At 34.8% G+C, this 24,207-nt stretch overlaps 1 protein-coding gene across 1 annotated transcript; it reads left to right on the top strand.

The window, feature by feature from the left end:
* Window positions 1-14,402: 14,402 nt before the first annotated feature.
* LOC129254799 (vitamin K epoxide reductase complex subunit 1-like) lies at window positions 14,403-23,460 on the top strand. Its single transcript, XM_054893326.2, has 3 exons — window positions 14,403-14,693; window positions 17,723-17,832; window positions 20,117-23,460. Exons 1-3 carry the CDS (start codon window positions 14,518-14,520, stop codon window positions 20,341-20,343), a joined length of 513 nt encoding a protein of 170 aa, XP_054749301.1. The 5' UTR covers window positions 14,403-14,517; the 3' UTR covers window positions 20,344-23,460.
* Window positions 23,461-24,207: the final 747 nt, after the last annotated feature.

Genomic DNA, 24,207 nt, shown 5'->3' with positions numbered 1-24,207 from the left:
CATCTACCTTACTCTGGTGAACCAGTCGATAATTACAATTATCCGGGAGGGGGGGGGGCAGTCAAATATATTGCTGTACACATGCGTGACAAAAATAACGTGTTTAAAGGGGTGTCTTTTCAGTTTTGGCCGCAGGCCGCACGTGCACTTGTTAAGGGTATCAAAAAACACTGATTTTCAAAATAAAGGGTGGTTTTAAAAGACTGGTCATTGGTCAATCGCGGGGTCAAACGTATTTAGGGAATTTTTTTCCCAAAGCTTTTTTTTAAGACTAGCCAAACATATTTAGGATATGTTTTTTCTCCAAGCTTTTTCCCTGGGGTCATATTCTGGCGACAACGTGTTTAGGGGCCAAAATGTGCAAATAAAGCCTGCAAAAAACTTGTTTAGGGGGCTATTTGCACACAGAGAAGAACTTGTTTAGGGGGTGTTTGGAAATAATTTGGTCACGCATGTGTACAGCAATACATTTGACTCCACCCCCCCCCCCCCGACAATTAAAAACAATGGAATGGAGTACTGAGGTGTCAATGTCTTACACTTACAGCATATTGATGGTTCTGTTTCAAACAAGAAATCCTTGCACAAGACATGTATCAGTAAAGGCAGGGACTTGCATTGTTGGCAACTATTGCGATCTCAGACACTTTGACTTATTACATCTGTTTATAATCAATCTCCATGGGGATAAATACTTGTGACATTAAACTTATTCTATGGAAACGTTATTTTATGTACTGGCTAAAAAAAGCTGGGTCTTTTGGACACAAAAGACATAATTCCTGAGTCTTGACTAATCCTTGGAATATATACATGCACCATTGATTTTAGAATGCCTTCAAGAAGACTGAAAATTGTGGATTAAAGCCAGACTAATAATGCATTGTACCATTCCTGGTTTCTCAATGGGATAATCACAAATAATTATATAATAAAATATTTTCAGGTTATGAATACATCAAACTTTCAACATCTAGCAGCTCCCCACGTCATAAATTCTATATTTTTTAGATTCACATTCATAGAAAAACAAAGTAAGGCTACTCCTTTTAATTCTGTTCTACAAAATATGTGATTTACAGTTTGTGAAAACATTAATTACATGTACAGGACACAACCTACAGGTCTTTTCCCTAAGCAGGTGCACAAAACTATTCATCACCATGGCAACTCCCTTTCAGCATCATCGGTAATTGACTAAATTGCTTCCTTGACATAAAACATGACTGACGTTAAACGAGCAGAAAATGAATTTCTGAAGGACAAACATGTTGACATCTATTTCATTACCATTCACCAAGGGCAATACTAAAACAAGGTTCTTTGGTAGAAAAAAAATTATCCAGCATAATGTTTTAATGAGTGCAAGTTTAAAGCAAGCCCCTTTGCCACAGCAATCTTTAAAATATTCAGCTTGAGTTTTGAAATATTAATTATATTCATGAATACCCACCATGCAACATTTTCACCAAAAAATATTACATATAACTACATGTATATAGCGTTTCCTTTTCAAAAGTTGTATCAAGTGGTATGTATGCATATCATGTACAGAAGCCTACACTGTATGGCACATGATTTGCATGTATATACCTTGGCTAGCTAATTCTAACTTTAACCAAAGTCCTCATATCAAATTAGCCTGAACCAAACTCTTTTATTACAACCCTAACTTAAAAGCCAATATGGACCAGTAGCCTCATTTAGCTTTGCACCATCTCAAGTCCTCAGCTACTAAAATCTGGCCACATGCCAACCCATAGTACATCATTCTGAGTAGTATAGTGACTGTAGTCTAGGCCCACTGTGCATTCATACCACAAAATAGCAAAAAAAAAGTAAATTCTGTACTTTTCTTCTAAATTTTTTTTTAGTTTCTTGATACAAATAAAATCATAGACCAATCTATTCAATACTTACATGTACCAGAAGTTAAATCTCAAACAGTATATTTTAGGACTACATGTAGTTAGTCAATAAGAGATCACATTATTGGTCAATTGGGCCCTTTAAATCTTATCCTCAGAGAAATTGCCTAGGAGCAAATACCAGATCACCCCCTTGGGCATATCAGTCCATAAGCAATTTTAAGTAACAACTTTTGTATTGAATGGATTAAACTCAACAAAACTTATTCATATTTCATATAAACATTCCATTATCTATGCTCTTCCACTTTTACAAGGTAAATACCAAGAATACCAAGGAAAACTTCTAATTCAACTTTTCTTATTCCAGGCCAATCCATTTATTATCCAGCATCAATAATCGAGTCCTATCAATTTATCACCATGGCAACAGCATCCCTGTCAAGTTCCAATGTTTACCAAGTCCCGCTGCTAGCTAGAAAGGAAGGGCTTACCATACCAAAAGAAAATTGAGCAATTACCTCAATGCATGATAAATGTAGTAAGAAAAAGAAAATATGTTAAAACCTTCATTCTTTTTTAGTTCATATCATTAATTTCTGCATTTAGTGTAGAAGTACAACCTTCTCTGCTTCATATTGGCCATTGAAATCTCATTCTGAACAAACATAAACTGTGCATGTCTGCTTGAACACCTCAAATCAGATATCTGACTTTCCCCATACATGTATCTTTATGCCTCTATACACTGGGCAGGATGTGAAAAACAAAATGATTAAATTGACAAGGTGAGAGTTTCCAGGATTTTTGACAAAATTCTCATTGCTGGAAAAAAAGAGAAAATGGCAGATTGATGGTTCAGCGGAAACAAAATTAATCCAGCCATTTCTCCCTGCCTGAAGGCTTCAAATGTCAGGTACATGTATTAAACAAATATAACATATATTGATATTTTCAAGGGATTTTGGCAATATAATTTTTACAAATTATTTCACTTACAGAATGCATGTTGAGCCTGAATCAAAACACAATTCAGGACAGTATAAATCTAGAGAATAAAAAATGAAGTCTGTAAATCTTGACACAACCCTGATAAAAGTTTAAGCATTAGATATATTAAAGAATAGACATAGAAATTATGAGAAAAGAAGATGACAATGCATGGCAAATTAAACATGTTGACTAAAACTTACTAAATTATCAGCTCTTCTTCTATGCCTACATGTACAACCACAACTTTCAAAAGCAGAAAAGCAAAGAAAAGAAATAATGAGTCATAAACTTGAGCATTGAATTTTCAATGTACATCTGCAATGCTTACATGTGCGAATACAACCAAAACTTACAATGGAAAAAATAGAATCAGTTTTAATCAGTCATAGATTTATAAACAAACATGGAAACCAAATTTCAATGGATTAATTGCCTAGATATAAAGACCCAGATCAGACCAAAAACTGAAATTGACAAATCATATACCAACCGAAAGCTTGTAAACCACAAAACACAGCAATGCAAGCTTAAATGCATTTTCATGACTTACTAGCCGAGTATTTTGCTTAAGAACATTGCCTTTACTTCATGGAAAAAATGATGCTCTGGCAACCCGTACGTGAAGAAATTAGGAAATTCGTATGAAAATCTTGAAATGTGCTAGCATGGACAAAGTCCAATATTCAAAGTAACAGAAAATACAATGCCACTATAATACTCCATAGAATCTGTGAAAGAACTAAACATGCAGACTGATACAACAAGGACCTTCAACTGAATACATAAAATTTCATGACTGTATAAAAGTACAGTAAAGTTTATTTTCAATACCAAAATTAATGAAAACACATCTGTATATATTTGGTAGTCACCAAATTCTTCTAGTGTAGATATCTACATTATTTATTGAGAAAGGAGATAGATAAATTTGCTTTCAACTTACCAAACATTGAAAAGAACTGGATTCATTTTGTCCTTGGACTTTGAAAATTATGTTGCTTGATATTCACCTGATCAATTAGCTCTATACATTGTCTTCACATTGTTTTTAACAGAAATTTGTACCCTTGATTGAATGAAGAGGCAGCTCAACTTTAGACTGTACAATACATACATGTACACATTTACCCTTTTGTTTTCTTTTACCACCAACCTCCAATACGTTGTGTAGTTAGATCTGGTTAATTATTAACTTGAGTAATAGACAGGTTGGTTGTCTCACTTGCCAACGAAGTGTCATAAAAGTGATAAAACTCATTACACAGCCTGCTTCTGATAAAAGAAATTGTTATTGTTAAGATAATCAGGGGTTCGTTTCATAAACTTGTTAAAAAAAATGTACAATAACTATTTAAAGCTACTGAAATCATTCAATCTGATTGGCTGATAGTAAATTTGTTACAGAAATTGTGCATTTGTTACTACAATAGACTTCTTTATGAAATGGGACCCAGGAATAAGTCATTTATTTTCATCAACACTTACATGTAAAAGATGTCTGTCCCTTCTTCCTTGATTGTTAAGATGTGTCTCCCTTTAATTTCGTTGATTATATTTCCATTTCAATCAAAGTCTACATTCTGATCTACAGTGCATTTCTTACACTTTTATCAGTTCACAAATACCAAAAACTAAGTTTCGTCTAAAATTTTGGTAAACCCCTCCCCAAAAAAAGAAAAGTGCACATCACTATTCCAATTCATTACCGGTACTAGATTATAATTATATTGATGCATGTTCCCCAAAAAAATTGTGGCGTGAAAGAAAGATATAAACAAAAAATGTGATTTATTGGATAAATTTACTGATTTTACATAAGAATTTAATTTGATCAGGTCTGGGTGCCCGGTCAACATAGAAATATCTGAGTATTTTTGTCTTGTTTACACATTCTCAATCATGGTTGAAAATTTCAAGATGAAATCTTTATCAGAAGCATTCTAATATCCAATTACTAAATATCTAATGCAAGTGCTCAAAGGGTAACTTTAGATAAAAATAAAAAACACAACTGAGAGAGGGTGCCGGAAAAATGCCATATTGAAAATAAATACATCACTTTCTGTTGATTTACACTATGAACAAATACTGTCGCAATGGTTATGTGACCTCTATTAGGTCCTTGAGTTTGAAAACCACTGAAACATTTTAACCACAATTCGTTTCAGGTTTTGACCCTGTATTGTGCTTTAATTATTGCAGTTCTTAGATCGTACAAAGTACTATGAATTGTCCCATGTACATACATGTAGAACAGTAGGTAACCAACGGTACCAACCGCCCCCCCCCCACCCGACATTTCCATTTTTCGCGTTCAGGCAATTCTACACTCATTATTTTGATTATGATTATTTTGATTATGTGCATGGTTTTTAAATGTTTACACTGAAGACACTAGCCTAAAAAAGTCAAAGAAAAAGCACAAGGGTACACCATAAGTTCATTCAGACAGTACTTTGGTTTTATTGCTGAATGGATGAGGGGTGTTGGCTAGATTCATCTCACACTTGCTGCAGTTGCCCTCACCTCCTTCCTACACTTTGCATGATTCAGTACATCTTCCACCCTCAACCCAACCCTATTCTTCTCATCCACTTGCTTCTTCCATGTCTCCATTGGCCATCCCCTCCTCAACCACAAGCCAAAGTAATTAAGGCTATAACTCTGGCTATAAAATATTACAACAAGTGGAATGCCTCTGGCTGTCTCACCTGCATCACGCGGTTCAATATAGCAGCAGTGCTGACTTTGAAAACTACTATAAATTGATTATTCACAAAAAACACCATTCATATAATGATACAATACTACGTTCATTGACATTTGACCTTGATCATGTGACCTAAAACTTGTCAGTGATACTTGATAACCCCTATATCCACATTTTATACACTATATCCATAAACTTTCAAAGTTATGATGGTACTGTAATTCAACAGATACCCCATTATGGCCAAAGTTCATCGACCTTTGACATTGGTCATGTGACCTGAAATTCGCACAGGATGTTCAGTGATACTTTATTACTCTTATGTCCAAGGTTTATGAACTAGACCAATAAACTTTCAAAGTTATGATGGTAATTCAACAAATACCCCCAATTTGGCCAAAGTTCATTGACCCTAAATGACATTTGACCTTAATCATGTGACCTGAAACTTGCACAGGATGTTCAGTGATACTTGATTACTATTATGTCTAAGTTTCATGAATCAGATCCATAAACTTTCAAAGTTATGATGGTAATTCAACAGATACCCCCAACTTGGCCAAAGTTCATTGACCCTAAATGACCTTTGACCATGGTCATGTGACGTGAAACTCAAGCAGGATGTTCAGTAATACTTGATTAACCTTATGTCCAAGTTTCATGAACTAGGTCCATATATTTTCTAAGTTATGATGACATATCAAAAACTTAACCTTAGGTTAAGATTTTGATGTTGATTCCCCCAACATGGTCTAAGTTCATTGACCCTAAATGACCTTTGACCTTGATCATGTGACCTGAAACTCAGGCAGGATGTTTAGTAATACTTGATTAACCTTATGGCCAAGTTTCATGAACTAGGTCCATATACTTTCTAAGTTATACTGTCATTTCAAAAACTTAACCTTAGGTTAAGCTGCTATGCAGGTGAGACAATAATATGGATGGAATATTGAGATATATTCAGACCTCAGCACTTGGACTGGAAAAATGTAGGACTCATACAGTCAAAAATATGTACATACCGTCAAAGATATGATCATTTGCAGATTGGCTATGCACATACCATCTACATGTAGTATTACTACTAGTAAAATGGGCAAGAAAATGAGAGTGAATTGTGTCTCTCACACCTGGCATATAATGTGGTGGAAAACTGGGCTCTCTTCATAATGCATACACAAAGTTCATTCCCTGCTTCATAGATGCATGAAAACAAGCACCCACAGAAATTTCAGTCCTAGAAAAATGGGAGACACCAGGGAATAAAATCAATATTTCTGGGTAAACATTCAAGCTCAGAGAATAAAGACAGAGTTGAAAAGTGGCTGAATAAATATTTTCATGATGTACGTTATCTACGAGGGATTGATTGGTGAAATTCAGTACTTCATTTCTACCAGACTGCAGTTGTGCATCATAGTCATATATAGGGACATTAAATAAAAAGGGGAATACTGATGAGCATATAATTAATGTGGCAGTTTAAATTTAGTAACAAAAAATGAATTCAATTATTCATTTCAATTGAACTTTTTAATCTATAATGGCTTATTTCACAAAATCAAGTCTTTTTCAAAATCTAATAAATGAACTGAACGACCATTACAAGAACCCGTATCTAATTTAATTGAAACAAAATTATTTCAGATATTTTACTTTTCCTAAATACTTTCTGTAGATAACGATATCACAGCAAGAGAATTTTAGAAAAATATACATGTATAGACCATTTTTAGATATGAAGTTGGGGGCTTTTATTCAAACCAATGTTTCTCTGTTGAATTGCTTGGAAACATCAAGAAAATTGTTATTGTGATGTGATACAGAAGGGAAGAGGGATGGTGTTAAAATAAATGTAGGCCTAAGCTTCATTTCTGAATTCTTTGTTGACATGAAGAATCTACCTCTTGTATGTATCTCAGCTGGGAGCTGGAAGGAAAAACTCCCTGATCTCACACTCCATGACAGACTTTAACTTTAGTCTGCAGTTGTGCAAACCCTTCACTTGAGTTCAGAGCTGCCAACCTGTCACTTTCAAAAAAAGTATTTTTCAGCTTGAAAAAACATATTTTCAGGTCAAAAAAAGGATTTTCCCTGTTTAAGAATTTTTCTTTGAAAAATGCTCTTGCAACAATGTTTTGTTTATATAATAAACACGCGGTCGGTGTTATAAAGTTGCATCACAAAGTTCTGTGGATGAATTTACATGTAGTTAAACACACTAGTTAACATTGTGGGTGAGTGATTTGAGAAGTTCAGAGTTGAGCAGGCTAGCATCAAGTTTATTATATTCAGATGGATTGAAACAGCAAGGAAAAATATAATGAATGTACAATGTAATGCACTCAATATCAAGATACAGGCATCCTTGAATTTTGAATTTTAGGTGGTATACTGGCTTCCACAATTTTAGCACCAAACATAATGGAGAGAATAGCATTTGGCTATGTTTTGAATAAGTTTTTATAGCCATGCATCACTGATTTTCAACAATTGAACAAAGTTAATTGTAATTTTATGCATGCCATTCATAATCATGTACATGTACATGTAGCACATTACAAACAATTAATGGACATAAAATACATTATGCACTGATTTCAAGAGTATGCAATGAATCACATCATGAGCAAAAGTACAGGTACAGGATGGTACACATTGTACAGAAGTTTCCCTAGTGGTATAATAAAATGAATGGACAAAACAATCTGTGATATTCTTCATAACATATACAGACATCAAGTCAACAAAACTTACCAATATCTCACTACATGAAAGAAAGCTGAATAAGTGTCTCTGATAATGTAAGGGGTCCTTTCCTCAAAACAGCTAAAAATGTCCCTGGTAATGCAAGGGGCCCTTTCCTCCTTTAAAACAGCTAAAAATGTCTCTGATAATGCAAGGGGTCCTTTCCACCTTTAAAACAGCTAAAAATGTCTCTGATAATGTTATAAGGGTCTGAATGTTACAGCCTATAATGCGTTGTGTACTGAAGGCCCTCTCACCCATTGAATTGAAATAGCAAGTTTTGTATGTGCTAGTCTACTGTACACAATTTATTAAAGGAAACGAAAACCCAAGAAGAGAAGCAATCTTATTAGAAAGAGTAAAATCAGAGGAACTATTTTTTTTTTAAATTCATCAAAATCGGTTATGACATAAGCAAGTTATGGACGTTTTAAAAGTCTTGTTATACTTTCTATGGGGATCCTCAAATTGGCAAACGTGCTTCAAAATGGCTGATTTTGTGGACAACTCTCCAATTTTCAGATTTTCCCCTTTATTTTACATATTTTACATTATCTCCTCCTGACCTTGACATATATGTGGTGTGAATTATATTTTCCCATGACATATGTTGTGCTCAGAAGGAGGCAAGATGCAATTTGAACGATAATTAGGAAAATCTTAATTAACTTAGTGTCAGTCATGTAGTATTTGTAAATTAGATCAAGGTATCAATGTAAAAACAACAATGATATTGGATATAATACTATAGTTATTATGATGTTCATGGTTGAACAGTTCTTTTTCTTCTTACTGTAGAGTACAGACTGCCATTGGCATATTATCATAATAGTTGTGCTTGTCAAGTGCCCAGATGAATAGTGCAAGTCAAAATCTCTCCAAAACTATATGCGGCTAAAAACAGAAGAGGCCTTAACGAAGCCTCCTTTGCTGCACCTCCTGCTTGAAAGATGTGAGGGAGGTGCTGTGGACTATCTTTGCTGGGAGTGAGTTCCATATTCTGATAGCATCAGAAAAGAATGTCGTTTGATATATTTGTGCTCTGGCATATAAGATTTGGAACTTATCAGGATTTCCACGTATACATGGTCCAGTTGATGGAATAAACTGGTCATCCGTGATGTCAATAGACAATAAGCTTGTTGATGATGCAGTAAACCATGCTGGCTTGCTGTCATGCCCTTCTTTCCTGAAGCGTAGCCCACTGGAGTTGCTTTAGCATTGCTGATACACTGCTGGTACGAAAAAGTCTCCAAAGCATAGCGGGCGTCACAGCGTTGAACCATTTTCAGTTTTGAGATGTTCCTCTGGGTATTAGAATGGATCCCATACCACAGCAGCATACTCCAGTACTGGAAGGACAAGTGCTTTGTAGCACGACACTTTTGTCTTGAGAGCCTGAGAGGGCAGTCCCTGATATTTCTCTGCAGGAAGCTGCTGACTGAGGGTTACACGGGCCTAATTACAACTGGCAGGCAAAAGACATTCATTCGAGCCAACCTTTCGAACATGCATATCTTGGCATTTTTGCAGGTGAAATTGCATGAGCCAGTTGAGGTGATAATTAATAATCATGATAACATTAACCGACGGGGGGGGGGGGGGGGGGGGGGGTGGTTACCAACCTAAAACTTAAAGGTCAAGTCCACCCCAGGAAAATGCTGACTTGAATAAATAGAGAAAAATCAAACTAGCATAGCGCTGAAAATTTCATCAAAATCAGATGTAAAATAAGAAAGTTATGACATTTTAAAGTTTTGCTTATTTTTCACAAAACAGTGATGTGCAAAACTAGGTGAGTCAGTCGATGTCTGTCACTCACTATTTTTTTTTTTTTTTTATAGTTTGAATTATACAATATTTCATTTTTTTATAGATTTGACAATAAAGACCAACTTGACTGAACCATATAGTAGTATTAGACAATGCTAATTCCACATATTCAGGGAGGGATTAATTGTTGTATCACTTGACAATGAAAAAATTAGAATATTTCATATAATAAAATACAAAAGAAATAGTGAGTTGATGATGTCATAGTCTCCTCATTTGCATACAAGCCAGGATGTACATATATTAAACTGTTTTGTGAAATCAAGCAAAACTTTAAAATGTCATAATTTTCTTATTTTACATCCGATTTTGATGAAATTTTCAGTGTTCTGCTTGGATTTTTCTCTTTTTATTCAAATCAACTTTTTTTGGGGGTGGACTTGTCCTTTAAGATCCAGAAGGCCTGAACCCTGGTTCTAACGTTAGAAAGTTTGATCTAACTTTGTTAGAACTTAGTTCTAAATTGTTATTTATGTTGAATAGTTGATTAATGTTTAAAATTAAAGTCTTACTTTAAATCAAAATCATCAAACTTTTTTATCAATTTGGGGATTTGATATTTTTAATAAGAATTTAAGATAATCCTTCAAATAATCGAACGCTAGGTTTAATATCAAGAAAAATAAAAACAAATTTATAATTTACCATTTCAGTTTCTGTGTCTGTAGCCTACTCCCTGTACGGTACTCTAGCTATAGTAGGCCTATAAAGGCTATAGGCTGAAAGTTGTATTCGTCAGCTCGTCTGCACACGTAGTCGTAAACTGCATGCAGCACTACCAGCAATCCTGCCAGGAGTCACGGCGTGGTTGCGATGTTGCAATCGCCTCTTCCTTTCGGCGAATAAGTTTAGAAAGTAGATGTAACAACCGTGTTTTTACATTTCACTCCGTGGATTAGAGTAACAATCAATTGGCATGTCACCACTTAATCCAGTATACAGGCAAATGTTTATAAAGCTACTTTTACTTTTACAGAGAATACTGAAAATGCGACAGTTCTCGACCTAGCTCAGGCTGAACCATAGCAAAGGCATAGCTGGGCTGAACATCTCAGCTCACGCACTCAGCTCATTCATCGATCGCATCATCGCGCGCAGTTCATGCCAGCGCAACGGGCCTGGCCGGTCGGCCTGGCACATTATGCATGATTATGCTGCCGCTAGAGAACGTAGATTATCGGCGATGGCTTTATCAAGTTATCAACCCACACATGAATGGTAACACCGTAGTAGGTGTGCTACCCATCCGGCTACCCATGTTCTCTAGTCTACATGTTGCGTTCGAGGAAAATAAGGAAAACAATATTATAATTATAACAAGTTTTATTCAATAAACACTATATCTATGTTTAAATATTTATAGAAATTGGCTCCACTCAAATATCTGAAATTATTTTGTTTACGCATGTTTTCAGCAATATATTTGACTGGCCCCCGGGCACCTTCCCCATTCATTAAATATGTCTGAGTTATATTTCAATCACTGGAATAGGTATGTAAAAACTACAAATGTAAACACCCTTATGGGAAAGTTTCCCTATCACTCACTGTCATAAATTCTTTACTCAAATGCCCGGCAAATGCCATATGATCTTTGCATATATAGTGATCTCACTTTTAAAAAAGCCATAACTCTTTATATTACTTTCCGATTTCTTACCATCCTGTTTTTCTTTAATACTTTTCTCCTCTCTTATGCATACACCATGATTAACTTCTATTTCTGACCGTTGTTCAGGTCGAAATGATTATGGCACTGAAATTGAATCAATTAAAATAGCTCTTTGGCATTTTTAAAGTTTTATGTTAATTGCAACAATTTTTTCCCTTATAGGTTTATTCATGTGATTTATCTCAACTATCTTGGGTATTCGAACCAAGAAATGGAGACAAAATTAATGGATTCCAAATACATGAACATGGAACGATAATGGGCCAGGGGCGGCGATCCTGAGGGTGGGGTGCCCCCTCTCCCACTTTTGAAGCACGGAAAAGTGCCCGGTTTTTACGCAAGAAAAATGCCCTCTCGCGAACGTGTACTGTGCATGCCCTTTTCACCTGAGATGGACCAGTCCTATATATTGTGTGAGAGAGTGCTCCCTTGGGTCCCTTGCCTCCTTGCATGGGCGGAAATCCCATGGGGGACAGGGGGGACGTGTCCCCTCTACCAAAAATAGTAGGGGAACACAATATCAAATATGTCCCCCTACTATTTTTGGTCTTTTATGATGGAGAAAAATACATCACTTCACAATCGAAATAATACATGTATTTTGGACTAAATGACCTTACATTTTGGGTGAAATCCTTTTTTTTTTTTTTGCTTGTCAAATTTTGTTTGGGTTAAAATGACCTTTTTGGTGACAATTTTTTTTTGCTTGTCCAATTTTCCAGGCCCTGGTCTCCTCTAGTTTGGGACACTTCCATCCATGCCTCCTTGGTGTCATATAGCTTTCCCGAATCAGTGCCCCTTTTTTACCCAAGAAGAGTGCCCTTCATTAACATGTTCTGCCGCGTTCATATACCTGAGAACCATTATATGCCGTTAGCAAGTGCCCCTTTGCCTTCTCATAGATACTATACCTTTTTCGTATCAGTGCCCCCTTTTTACGTGCCCCTTATACGAACGTGTTCTGTGCCCCTTTCACCTCAGAAGGACCCGGCTGTTTATGTGTTAACGAGTGCCCCTTTGTCTTCTCACAGGTGTCTGTTCTCATTCATATTAGATAAGTGATATTTTGTCCTTAAAAACCACTCTTTCCGTGCATGCGCGCCCGGTTTCTTTATTTAGCATTCTGCTTCCTTCTGCAAGTGCATCCTTTAATCACATAATCCCTTTCAAAATATGATTTGTCCTTTTTGCTACTTCTTTTTTTATAATGAAATTCATCCCTTTTAACATCTAATTCAATGCCCTATTTTAACAAACAAAAAACAATATTCTATATTTTGTATAATTATGTTACTACTTATCACTGGCGTACAGATGGGGGGGGGGATCCGGGGGGTCTTGGCCCAAAAAAATGTTTCACGACCAAGAAAAAAAAAAGAAAAGGAAAGGAGAGAATGGTGAAATATGATATTATTTGCTGAATACTATGTCAAAATCTATCACAAAATTTGATTTTTGTACAATAATATGTCGAAATTTTTGTTCACTCACTTAACTCGCGTCCAACTTTTTATAGATTTTATGTGTTATGCAATATATAGCCCCTCAAACATTTTGGCTCATTGCACCACTGCTACTTTAAAAAAACTTGTAAGAAATATCCTTTTATTAGTGCCTTAGGTTTCATGAGTCATGCATGTGAAGTGGGGTAGATAAGTATTTTTTTCTTTGTTTTAAGATAATATAGTGCCCTTTTCGAGAGAAAAGGTGCTCTTTTTTAGGCTGTGCCCCGCCCCCATCCCACTTTCAACTTCGCTCCGCCGCCCCTGTAATCATTCAGTATTGCTCTTTTATTCAAAATAACAACACAACAAAACAAAAAAGAAAAACACAACTTGTACATTCCAAAAGTTAAAACAACCAAAGGAAAATTTTCAATGTAGGCCTATAGGTAGATCTCTGTGGAACGATTTACCAATTGGTATTAAAACAAAGCCATCTGTCTTTTCTTTCAGAAGAGCACTTGAATGAATGAATGAATGAATGAATGAATGAATGGCGAGCAACCGTATTGTGTACATCAGTACATGTATTTTGTATGTATGGTCGTCAGTCCACTCTTACTTCTACAATATAAGTTTCATTTTGTATCGTGTCAATATATTCAACTTTAATTATTTGAGTACAAAGTGTATAATTCAGTAGTCTTTTTTATCAAAACCCCGGGATCAAAACATGTATGATTTAAAGGTACCAGACCCAACTAGCATTCATGTTATTTTCTGTTCCTACTATCCTGTAAACTATCATATTTCATTTCATTATACTTCTTTGATGTATGTTCTTATGCTGTAATTGTTTTTTGGATAATAAAATTCAAATTCAAGTGCGGCTATGCATGCCCTTAGGAGTCGGACCAGAGTATTTTGATATACATGTAGAGGGCAAAAGATACATGATGGTCAATCGTTTATTCGAGGTTTTTTCATTAGAAATTGAATGACAATGTTGTCATTTCCATAATTGAATTCTCTTCTTATATCTGCTGCATTTTCTTCTTTTCCATCGGCCTGCTACCAATTAAAAAGACCTTGTTTTAATTTATGCTCGATAGTCTTGTCGTTTAGGCAACAAACCACTGGACTCAAATCAGTGCAACACACACACACACATTGCAGCATCTCTACAAGTTATCCTCTTTTGCCATTGACTTATTTTTTGTACGTGGCTGTCGACTGAACTTTTCAATCATGGTGACACTTGTTCGCACGGATTTTCCTACTTTAAGGACAATATTATGTATAGTTGGAATTATTTTGTCATTTTATGCACTATATGTGGAGCTGAGCAAAGAACATAATCCGGAATTCGAGGCGATGTGTGATTTAAGCGGAACCATCAGTTGCTCAAAGGTGTTCACTTCAAAGTAAGTTACTTCGGTCCCATACGTTGGTTTCTTTGTCATGACATAAATTGTTGACGTACATACATCATGTAACACAAAGCCAAAGGCTAGGCGTGTCAAAGAAAAGTTTGATAGATTGATTGCTAATGATGGGTTAGTTAGGATTAAGAATCAGGAGAGAGGGTGTAAGCGAAATAGGAAAATGGAGAAAGAACTTAACAAGTCTGAGTTGGTTAGGAAAGAGGAGGGGGAGATGCGCCGAGGCGAGGCAAAAATAGCAAGACTGTCCCATACATGTTGTATGACTCGTAATGGTTATGGTTCAAGCGGTGCTTAACTACAGCTTCTATGGGGATTGGGCAAAAGCATGCACTACCTCTCCCTGTTTGATTTTTCTTTGAATTCCACTTAAAATGGGGGAAAAAGAGCCGGAATGATAATTAACTTTTAATGATTGCATTCAGTTTACCAGTTTCTTGATTCAAATGTTTTAATGTACTAAAATCCAAAATTTTTATTCCAAAGAGCCGGTGTCAGGTTTATTGATCGTTCATCATCATGTTTCTAATAATCACCTAATGCAGCTTGAGCATACAAATGCACCAGCCATAGCCGATCATGTTTGTGTTAATCATTACATTTTATAAAATAGGTGTATTATTTCAAGCATCGCGATTGGCCAATACACGTCACATGACATCCAACTTTTTTTGTGCATGCACGGCAGTGCGAAAGGTGCGCAACAAAAATTGACATTGCACGCTCAAGCAGACCAGTGCGGTAGAAGTTTCGGGAGAAGTCCAACAAAACTACTGTAACTTTTTAAGAATTTGTTTCTGTGTTGCTATTTTATAAAACAAATAATGCACTTGCTTTGTCGTGCGTAAAAGTAAATGCAGAAAAAGCTCGGTTTCTTCAGATGGTGCACACTGGACACTTGCCGCCAGCGGCTCGTGCACAGTGCGGCACCAATCTAAAGAAACTTCGCGTGCTCTGCATTTCCACTAACGCACTCGGCTGCATGCATTATTTGTATAATGTTTACCACCACCACTGCACTGCAGTGTTTCGTTCTATGGAGGAAGGGGATGCCGCAAAGCCAGATATCTCAGTGGAGCATATTCTGACCAAAGTAGGATGATTTTTTGGTCTAGGATTATGCTAACTTGGTCTTTTATATAGAAAATTTAATGAGGAAAAGCCTGTTGAAATCTTTGGTAAAGGCAGAATGATCTTGCACTCATTCAATGAACAAGTTTATGATATAATCTTGTTCTCTGTTTAATACTACTCCATGTGTAGCAAAATATGGTTGGCAATGTTTGGCTTATTTTCTCTGTTTCTTTGGGACAAATGCTTGGTTTTTGTCTCGCCTGCATAGCAGAGCGAGACTATAGGCGCCGCTTTTCCGACGGCGGCGGCGTCAACATCAAATCTTAACCTAAGGTTAAGTTTTTGAAATGACATCATAACTTAAAAAGTATATGGACCTAGTTCATGAAACTTGGACATAAATGTAATCAAGTATTACTGAACATCCTGCCTGAGTTTCAGGTCACATGACCAAGGTCAAAGGTCATTTAGGGTCAATGAACTTAGACCATGTTGGGAAAATTATTTTCAAAATCTTAACCGAAGGTTAAGTTTTTGAAATGACAACATAACTTAGAGAAAGTATATGGACCTAGTTCATGAAACTTGGGCATAAGGTTAATCAAGTATTAGTGAACATCCTGCTCGAGTTTCAGGTCACGTGACCAAGGTCAAAGGTCATTTAGGGTCAATGAACTTTGGTCAAGTTGGGGGTATTTGTTGAATTATTATCATAACTTTGAAAATTTATGGATCTAGTTCATAAAACTTGGACATAAGAGTAATTAAGTATCACTGAACATCCTGTACGAGTTTCAGGTCACATGACCATGGTCAATGGTCATTTAAGGTCAATGAACTTTGGCCGTGTTGGGGGTATTTGTTAAATTACCATCCTAACTCTGAAAGTTTATGGATCTAGTTCATAAAACTTGGACATAAGAGTAATCAAGTATCACTGAACACCCTGTACGAGTTTCAGGTCACATGACCATGGTCAAAGTTCATTAAAGGTCAATGAACTTTAGCCGTGTTGGGGGTATTTGTTGAATTACCATCCTAACTCTGAAAGTTTATGGATCTAGTTCATAAAACTTGGGATATAAGAGTAATCAAGCATCACTGAACATCCCCTGTGAGTTTCAGGTCACAAAACCAAGTCAAAGGTCAGTTAAGGTCAATAAATGTAGGCCATGTTGGGGTAATTGTTGAAGTGCCATCATAACTTTGAAAGCTTATGGATAGAGTGAATGAAATGTGGACATGGGTGTAGTTGACAGTCTTAAGTCTCCGTTCAAATGTCATTTATGGTCAATGAACGTGGTATTATGTCATTATATGAATGATGTTTTTGTGAATGATTATTTTATAGTAGTTTTCAAAGTTAGCACTGCTGCTATATTAAATTACGTAATGCAGGCGAGACTGCCAGAGGCGTTCCACTTGTTTGACACTTAGTTTCCATTACAGCTATTTATCCTGGCTCTTAAGTTATTTTGATTCTTTTAATTATTTTTTCTGAAAATAAAAACAGAGAGTGAAAAATTACAATTTTCTTGCCGTATTAGTTTCCACCAATAGAGGGCGTACACAAAAATATGCCCAAAATACAAGTTTTGGAGCATTCTGGAGAATACAAAAATCATTCCCAAAATACTAATGAAAAACAAATTGCAACTGTATGGAAATAAGTATTTTGGGTCACAAAAGTGATATCTTAATTGGCATACCATAAACCTACCTGTAGATTCCCCACAGGCAGGATGGTTGCAGTGAGCAAGTGTGATCTTGGAGTGTGCTAATATTTCAATCTTGCTAAATCGAAGTGGCTGTTATATCACATCCGCATCTGGATCTCTTGTGTCAGCTGTCTCAGGGGCAATCTGATTCTTTTAATGTAACTTTCTACATGCATGTGCTGTACTTTTTCTTCAATATTGTTACTTTACATTTTTCAGATATGGCAAAGGATTTGGCATTGTTGGACAGATTCTAAGAGAAGATAACATTCTTAATCAACCCAACTCTGTGTATGGAATAATCTTTTATTGTCTTCAAATTGCTCTGGGTAAGTAAAAGTTCAATTTCTGTCCTGCCACAGTGTAAAGGTCAAGTTATCAATTTAACTGTTTCTATTTCAGGTTGGTTGTGTCTGATTAGTATTCATAGTTTACCTTGAACTGAGTGATTTTTCTTCTGACTCATATTAGTAACAACTGATTAATTATTAATTTATTGTTATTATTATCACTATTGTTATTATTATTACTATTGTTATTATTATAAAAATTATTATTATTATTATTATATATTCTAGCAATATGAAAGAAATACATACATATACATTACATACATACATTAGTTGAATACATTACATCAGAAAATCAATTACAGTATACAAATATGCTAAGAAATATGGGAGCAGCAAGTTGGTCAGGGACACAAAAGTGAAATTAAGCACTGTTGCCCAGAGGCATGTGTCCCCGTACATGCCACTCCCATAGTACCATGACTTAAGTCAAATAAATCCTCTTACACAAAATATTGCACATTGAAAAATGTGAATGCAAAGGAAGGGGCAAAATGAAAAAAAAAATCAAAGAAGATAAAGATGTATAAAAAATATTACCACTACATAAATGTAGAAATGTAACTGAGTAAATAAAAGAGCACCTCGTTGCTGAACAGTAATTTAAGAACAAAGAAGGGGGAGTGTTGGTATAAAAAATGGAATGGAATTGATATCAAAACCTTAGAAACGATTTCATGATATAAAAAAATTCAATAATGCTAAACAACTAAAAAAGCATGATCTATAGCATGAAATGAATCGCGATAAAAAAATTGGGATACCATAATAGAAAAAAATCAGGTTGATTAAGAGAAAGGATCAGACTATCACTGTACAAACATTAAATGAATTAAGGTAAATTACAAGATACATGTAGCCTACTTGTAAAAAGTAGAGAACGGCACACATTAACTGATCAAAACCTACCTACATGTATGTTTCCCAAACCTGATTTCTGATGATCCCAAATTTATGTAATGAATCTCTGAAAAGTATTTGATGGGCTCACCCATAAAATCCATTGCCTTGTTTGACTGCGTATGCACTGATGAAAAAAGAAAGAGTTGGTATGCATTGCAAATTACAAATTGTGCTCAATACACTCGTGTATCTACATTCATGTAGCGAATATGCATTTTATGAAAGGGATTCCTCTAATATTTGGCATCTGTTCGTGTATTGAAAAATCTACATGTAGATTTATTTCATGTGAGAGAAAGGCTTATTTTTAGTTCTACCTCCTCATCCAAAAGGCCACTTTAAAAAGGACTATTAGTGTTGGTGGTCTGAAATGTGGAGCTGCAAAAGACTGCTTGTGTTAAGTTAGGTAAAATTATATTCTGTTCATAAAAATTAATTCATTACATTTTATAAAAAGGCTATACCAATGCTTGTTATTTTGGATTTTTTTTTTATATGGTTTAAACAACAATACATTGAAGTTATTCAAAGGGATTACTTATAAGACTGGACTGACTGGTAGTACTTTAGACAGTTTTGACTGTTATCTGTCAGCTCCTATTAGTCATTAATCTTTGACCTTAAATCCATTCTGTCTGTGATAACAAACACTTCTTGTCTTGAGATACAAAGTACATTAGAAGGTGGTGTGATCTGGAATAATTTTGTTGCAACCGTTGTCTTTGAATAGAAATATGATTAACCTGCTTGGACTAGCCAGAAAAAATATTAATGTATTAAAAATCAAAGTCTTGTCAAAATGACTTTAAAGTGCCATTGGGTGGGTTGAACCGTTGAAGTAAGAATCTTATCCCAAATATTAAACAGATACATATGAATCATCAGTTATTGACATTAGTTGGCAATGATATGACATGTTCAAATGAATGCATGAAAAATAGACTTAACAAGTGCATAATGTAATTGTGCATTAATACTTTTATGAACTGAATTGAAATTGCACTCTTCAAACAAACCTGAAATGCATTATTTAATGCACCTTTTTATCAAGATAATTGGATTTCACATAGTGTGATTTTTAAGATCAATATACATGTATATATATTTTTTTTAAACAAGTAAGAGGATAAATTTTGGATTGTAATGTCAAGCTGTCATTGTTGCTTTAAAGCATTTAAGATCCATGACCCTCATGCAAATACTTCTGGTAAACCCTTGATGTCCACATGAGACATGTACTATACACTGTGATTAACAAGAATTAACAATTTTTTTTCCTTTGGTAACTGTAACATATATTTTTCAGTTAATGAAAATGATTACTTTTTTAATTATTACCTGTATTTTTGTACCTCAACAGCCACAATCTTCAGTTACTCGGCATCAATTCTCCTTCTGTTAACATCAGTAGTATCTGTCGCTGGTTGCTTCTATCTTGCATATATTCTCATGTTCGTGTTGGAGGATGCCTGTATTGTCTGTATATCAACGTATGTGGTGAATGGAGCCCTGTTATTCATCAATTTAATCAGGTGGAATTCAGAAAGGAGGGAAAGAAAGTATACAAGGAAATCCAAATCAGATTGATGTCAAAATATGTTAGTAATTTTTATTTGTAAATGTTTTTCTTGCAATTGGGGGGTGTGGAGTATGTGTGATTTAAGAGTCTTGGTGCAAAATGAGGTACGGTAATGAGATCTTTTCATGCAAGCTTTTAATGAATTTGAAATTTATTTCAGGAACAGGGCCTTGAGGTTAAGAAAATAGTGGCTTTGAATGTAACACAACTGAAAATGGTTCTTGTAGTATGATTATAGCAGATTGTAATTATTAGGGTAAGACAGGATTTTTTTTTAATTACACTATAGATACAGTAAAATAAAAATGAAATGTTTGGGAAAGAAAATGGGTTTTTAATTTGAAAGTTGGTTAACTTGATTTGTTGTGTGTGAAATCCATCATCATTAGCCAATTTAAATTCTCAGAATATTATCTATTAGAAATATTAATTAGGTACTTAATTGCAGGCTTAATTGTTTGTATGTGATTGTGACAGAAAAATTCAATCTACTTTAATTTACAAGTGTTATTCATATATCCCTCAAAGGGTTTATAAATGTACTTAGAGGTAATATATTGCTTTATAAATTCATGAACCTTTATACATTCCATCTATATGTATAAATTAATTATACTTGAAAGGTCTAACAATAGCAAGGTTACATGCTTGCAAGCATCAGTGTATTGATTTACCTGTTATGTCATTAGTACTGTGGTTACTTTCATTAGACAGGACTGCAATGTCACTAATCTTGATTTAGAGTAGGAGCGCTGTGGCCCAGTTGAGAAGTCTTCTGACTTTGAAACAGAGGGTCGTGGGTTTGAGTCCCAGCCATGGCGTAATTTCCTTCAGCAAGAAATTTATCCACATTGTGATGCACTCAACCTAGGTGAAGTGAATGGGTACCTGGCAGGATTAATTCCTTGAATGCATGTGCACTGAAAGGCAGCTCGAGCTAAAGCCGGGGTAATAATAATGATAACAACGTGCCTAGGAATAGAATATTTCTAGATAGATGGCGCTATATAAATGCCTATTATTATTATTAGGAGTATGATCCAAAGGTACCCTTTTTCAGACAAAAAAAATATATATTGATTTTGACATGAACCCAAACTATTTTATTTTCATGATCAGTTATTAAGTGACAACACTGTTCATTGAAGTTGAAGATGTATTTATGAATATAAAACACAAAGAACTTTATCACTTGATGTTAATCTATGTAGATGGGGGTACTTGCTCTAAGTGCAGTAGATGAGTATTTTTATTTCTCATCTTTTAAAACCATGTAGTTTATTCTGGATCATATATAACTTTGTGAGTGCAGATCAATGAAGTTCTGCTAAGATGTGCATGTACATGTAATATTGTCATGTATGCATTGGTTTTAGTTTCACTATTATTTCATAACAATGGGCCAAAAACATTGTTCTTATCCTTGTGGAAAAAAAATTGATTAGTTCAATTTATTTTGTAATGGTAAACACAAACCTTTTTTTACATGATATTGGAGATGAACCTTTATTTATCTTTACAACTTGGATCAATTCCACAGGTTCATTTCAATCCAAGTTTGTTTTCTAATGGAATATTGTTTTTCATTTTCTCTTTTTTGGGGGTCAACATTTGTGCAATGGGTCTATACAGTATATTTATAGTACTGGTAATTGGCCTACATGTACCTTGCAATATCTGTGATGATTTAAGATACATATTTTCATAATTTTTCTTTCTTTTATTAAAAAAGGTAATGTAATCAGGTATCACTGATCATTTTACATTAGTGTCAGGTCACATGATCAAGGTCAATAGCCATTTAGTGTCAATGAATGAACTTTAATTGTAAAAATTGTGTTTTTGTGAATAATCATTCATCTTAGTTGTTTTCAAAGTCAGCACTGCTGCTATATTGAATCATGTAATGCTGGCGAGATGGCCAGAGGCCTTGCGTCTGTTTTAAAAATACATTTAAAATCAAGAGATTTCCTTATAATTCTATGATTTCTATTTGATAGTAACATTTATAATTTCTTTGAAAGGAGCCTAATTTCAAGCTCTTTTTATCATGAAGTCTGAAAATGATTGGGATGAATTTAATTTCAGGCATGTGGTAATTCATTAACAGTAAAAGTGAAAACTGTCAATTTTTTAATGAAACAAGTTATTTTCCTTTCAAACATTTCTTAAACTTCATAGCTACGTGTATATACATGTTGAATGTAAAATGTTTACCAATTTCTCATTGAATTTTACATTTTCTTATCAGATCGGTACTTAATTGTAGATGTTCAAAGGCACAAGAATATTATCACACCAGGTCTACCAGATTTGGTTGTCATAGGATTTTACTAAAAGTATTTGACAAAATGACCACATCTCAATTGACATTCTTATTTTCTTCAAGTCCAATTTAATGCTTAAAAGCATGTAATGCTTGTGTCAAAAATCTTGCCTAATAAATGACAATAAAAGGCTATTACATGTTATTCATGCAGTGACAATTTATTACAAAGAAATCTTGTCAAAATAATACTGTACATGTACATTTGTTACAAGTTCAATAATCAGTTTATATAATACTGAATTTGTTTCGTTGTCAAGAAGGAACTGATAAACAATAAGCTACACATACATGTACATGTATGCTGTTAACTAACCATTTCAAGCCTCCTATAATGCATCTGGGTGAAGAATGATTTAATTTTGATGACCAAGAACCTTGATCATGGCTTTCTTGTTTGTTTATATGTTATCTTTTAAGTTAATGCCAAAAACAGTTGAGAGCTCAGATCATATTTATGAGAAAAGTGGGTCTCATTGAGCACTTGTCTGTCAAATATATCACACTTTCCGGTGGGTTATTCACAAAGAGCTAAGATCGATTTTAATAGATAAAGTCAATCTTGTGAGATTCCTTTGGTCTCCAGCTCTTAAGAATTGATGTTAGCTGTTTCTCAAGCAATGTTTGTCCTCTGTAAAGCTCTGTGGTCTATTATTGGTTTGAATTGATTTAAATGCATGTAAAACATGTGCCGTATGTGAAAGTAAAATGATGTTCTCAAGTATTATGAGATATTGTTAAAAGAAAGAAATCGTTGTCTCCCAAGGAAAATTTATATTAAATGTTTCAAAATTATGAATATTTGTTTTTTTTGCAGTTTTATTTGTGGTGAAAAGAGTATTTATCAAGGTAGCTATTTTAATTTCATTGGGAAGGTGGAGATTTGCTGCAGCTACACTAATAGTTTTTGCTGTCGTGCTAAAACATTAGGACATCTAATGCAGTAGGCCTACAAACGGTGGTTGCCACCATCAATACCTCCTCATCTTGCCTCAGTAATTTTCTTACCAATGACTATGATTTAGGGAGGATTTTTGGTATGAAAAACTGCTAGTAAAACCATGGTCGATGATACTAAAGCAAGATGAGATAGCAAATGTAAGTACATGTAACCCATTGCCATATCAGTATACGTAAAATTAGATCGTTTTTTTAACAGCAGGGCTGATAACAACGGAAACCAATCTACCAAGAATGTCCCAGTCAATAGAGGTATCCCACAAATGGCCATGTTAAGGAATCAACAATAAATTGTGCATCGAACTTCATTGTTTTTAGTCAAAAGATAAGGTATCCTATTATGTTGTCCTCCATCATGACATGATGAAAACCTCTATACTTGGGAAGTGTAACATGCACACTCCTGGGAAACAGTCCCTGCGTTTGGGTTGCATCACATTTCATTTACAGAATCAATATCATGAAAGCCAATAGCATGGAGTGTGATAGCATTCCCTCATATGCAGTAAAAATTTGATTGGTTGGTTGATTTATTTCTTTCACTGTTAACCAACTTAACGTTTCCCATCCAGGAACTTTAATCCCT

The sequence above is a fragment of the Lytechinus pictus genome, chromosome 2, assembly GCF_037042905.1.
Source record: "Lytechinus pictus isolate F3 Inbred chromosome 2, Lp3.0, whole genome shotgun sequence".
Lineage (NCBI taxonomy): Eukaryota > Metazoa > Echinodermata > Echinoidea > Temnopleuroida > Toxopneustidae > Lytechinus > Lytechinus pictus.
The sequence above is the reverse complement of the archived record's forward strand: the minus strand, read 5'-3'. Positions and strand labels throughout refer to the sequence as shown.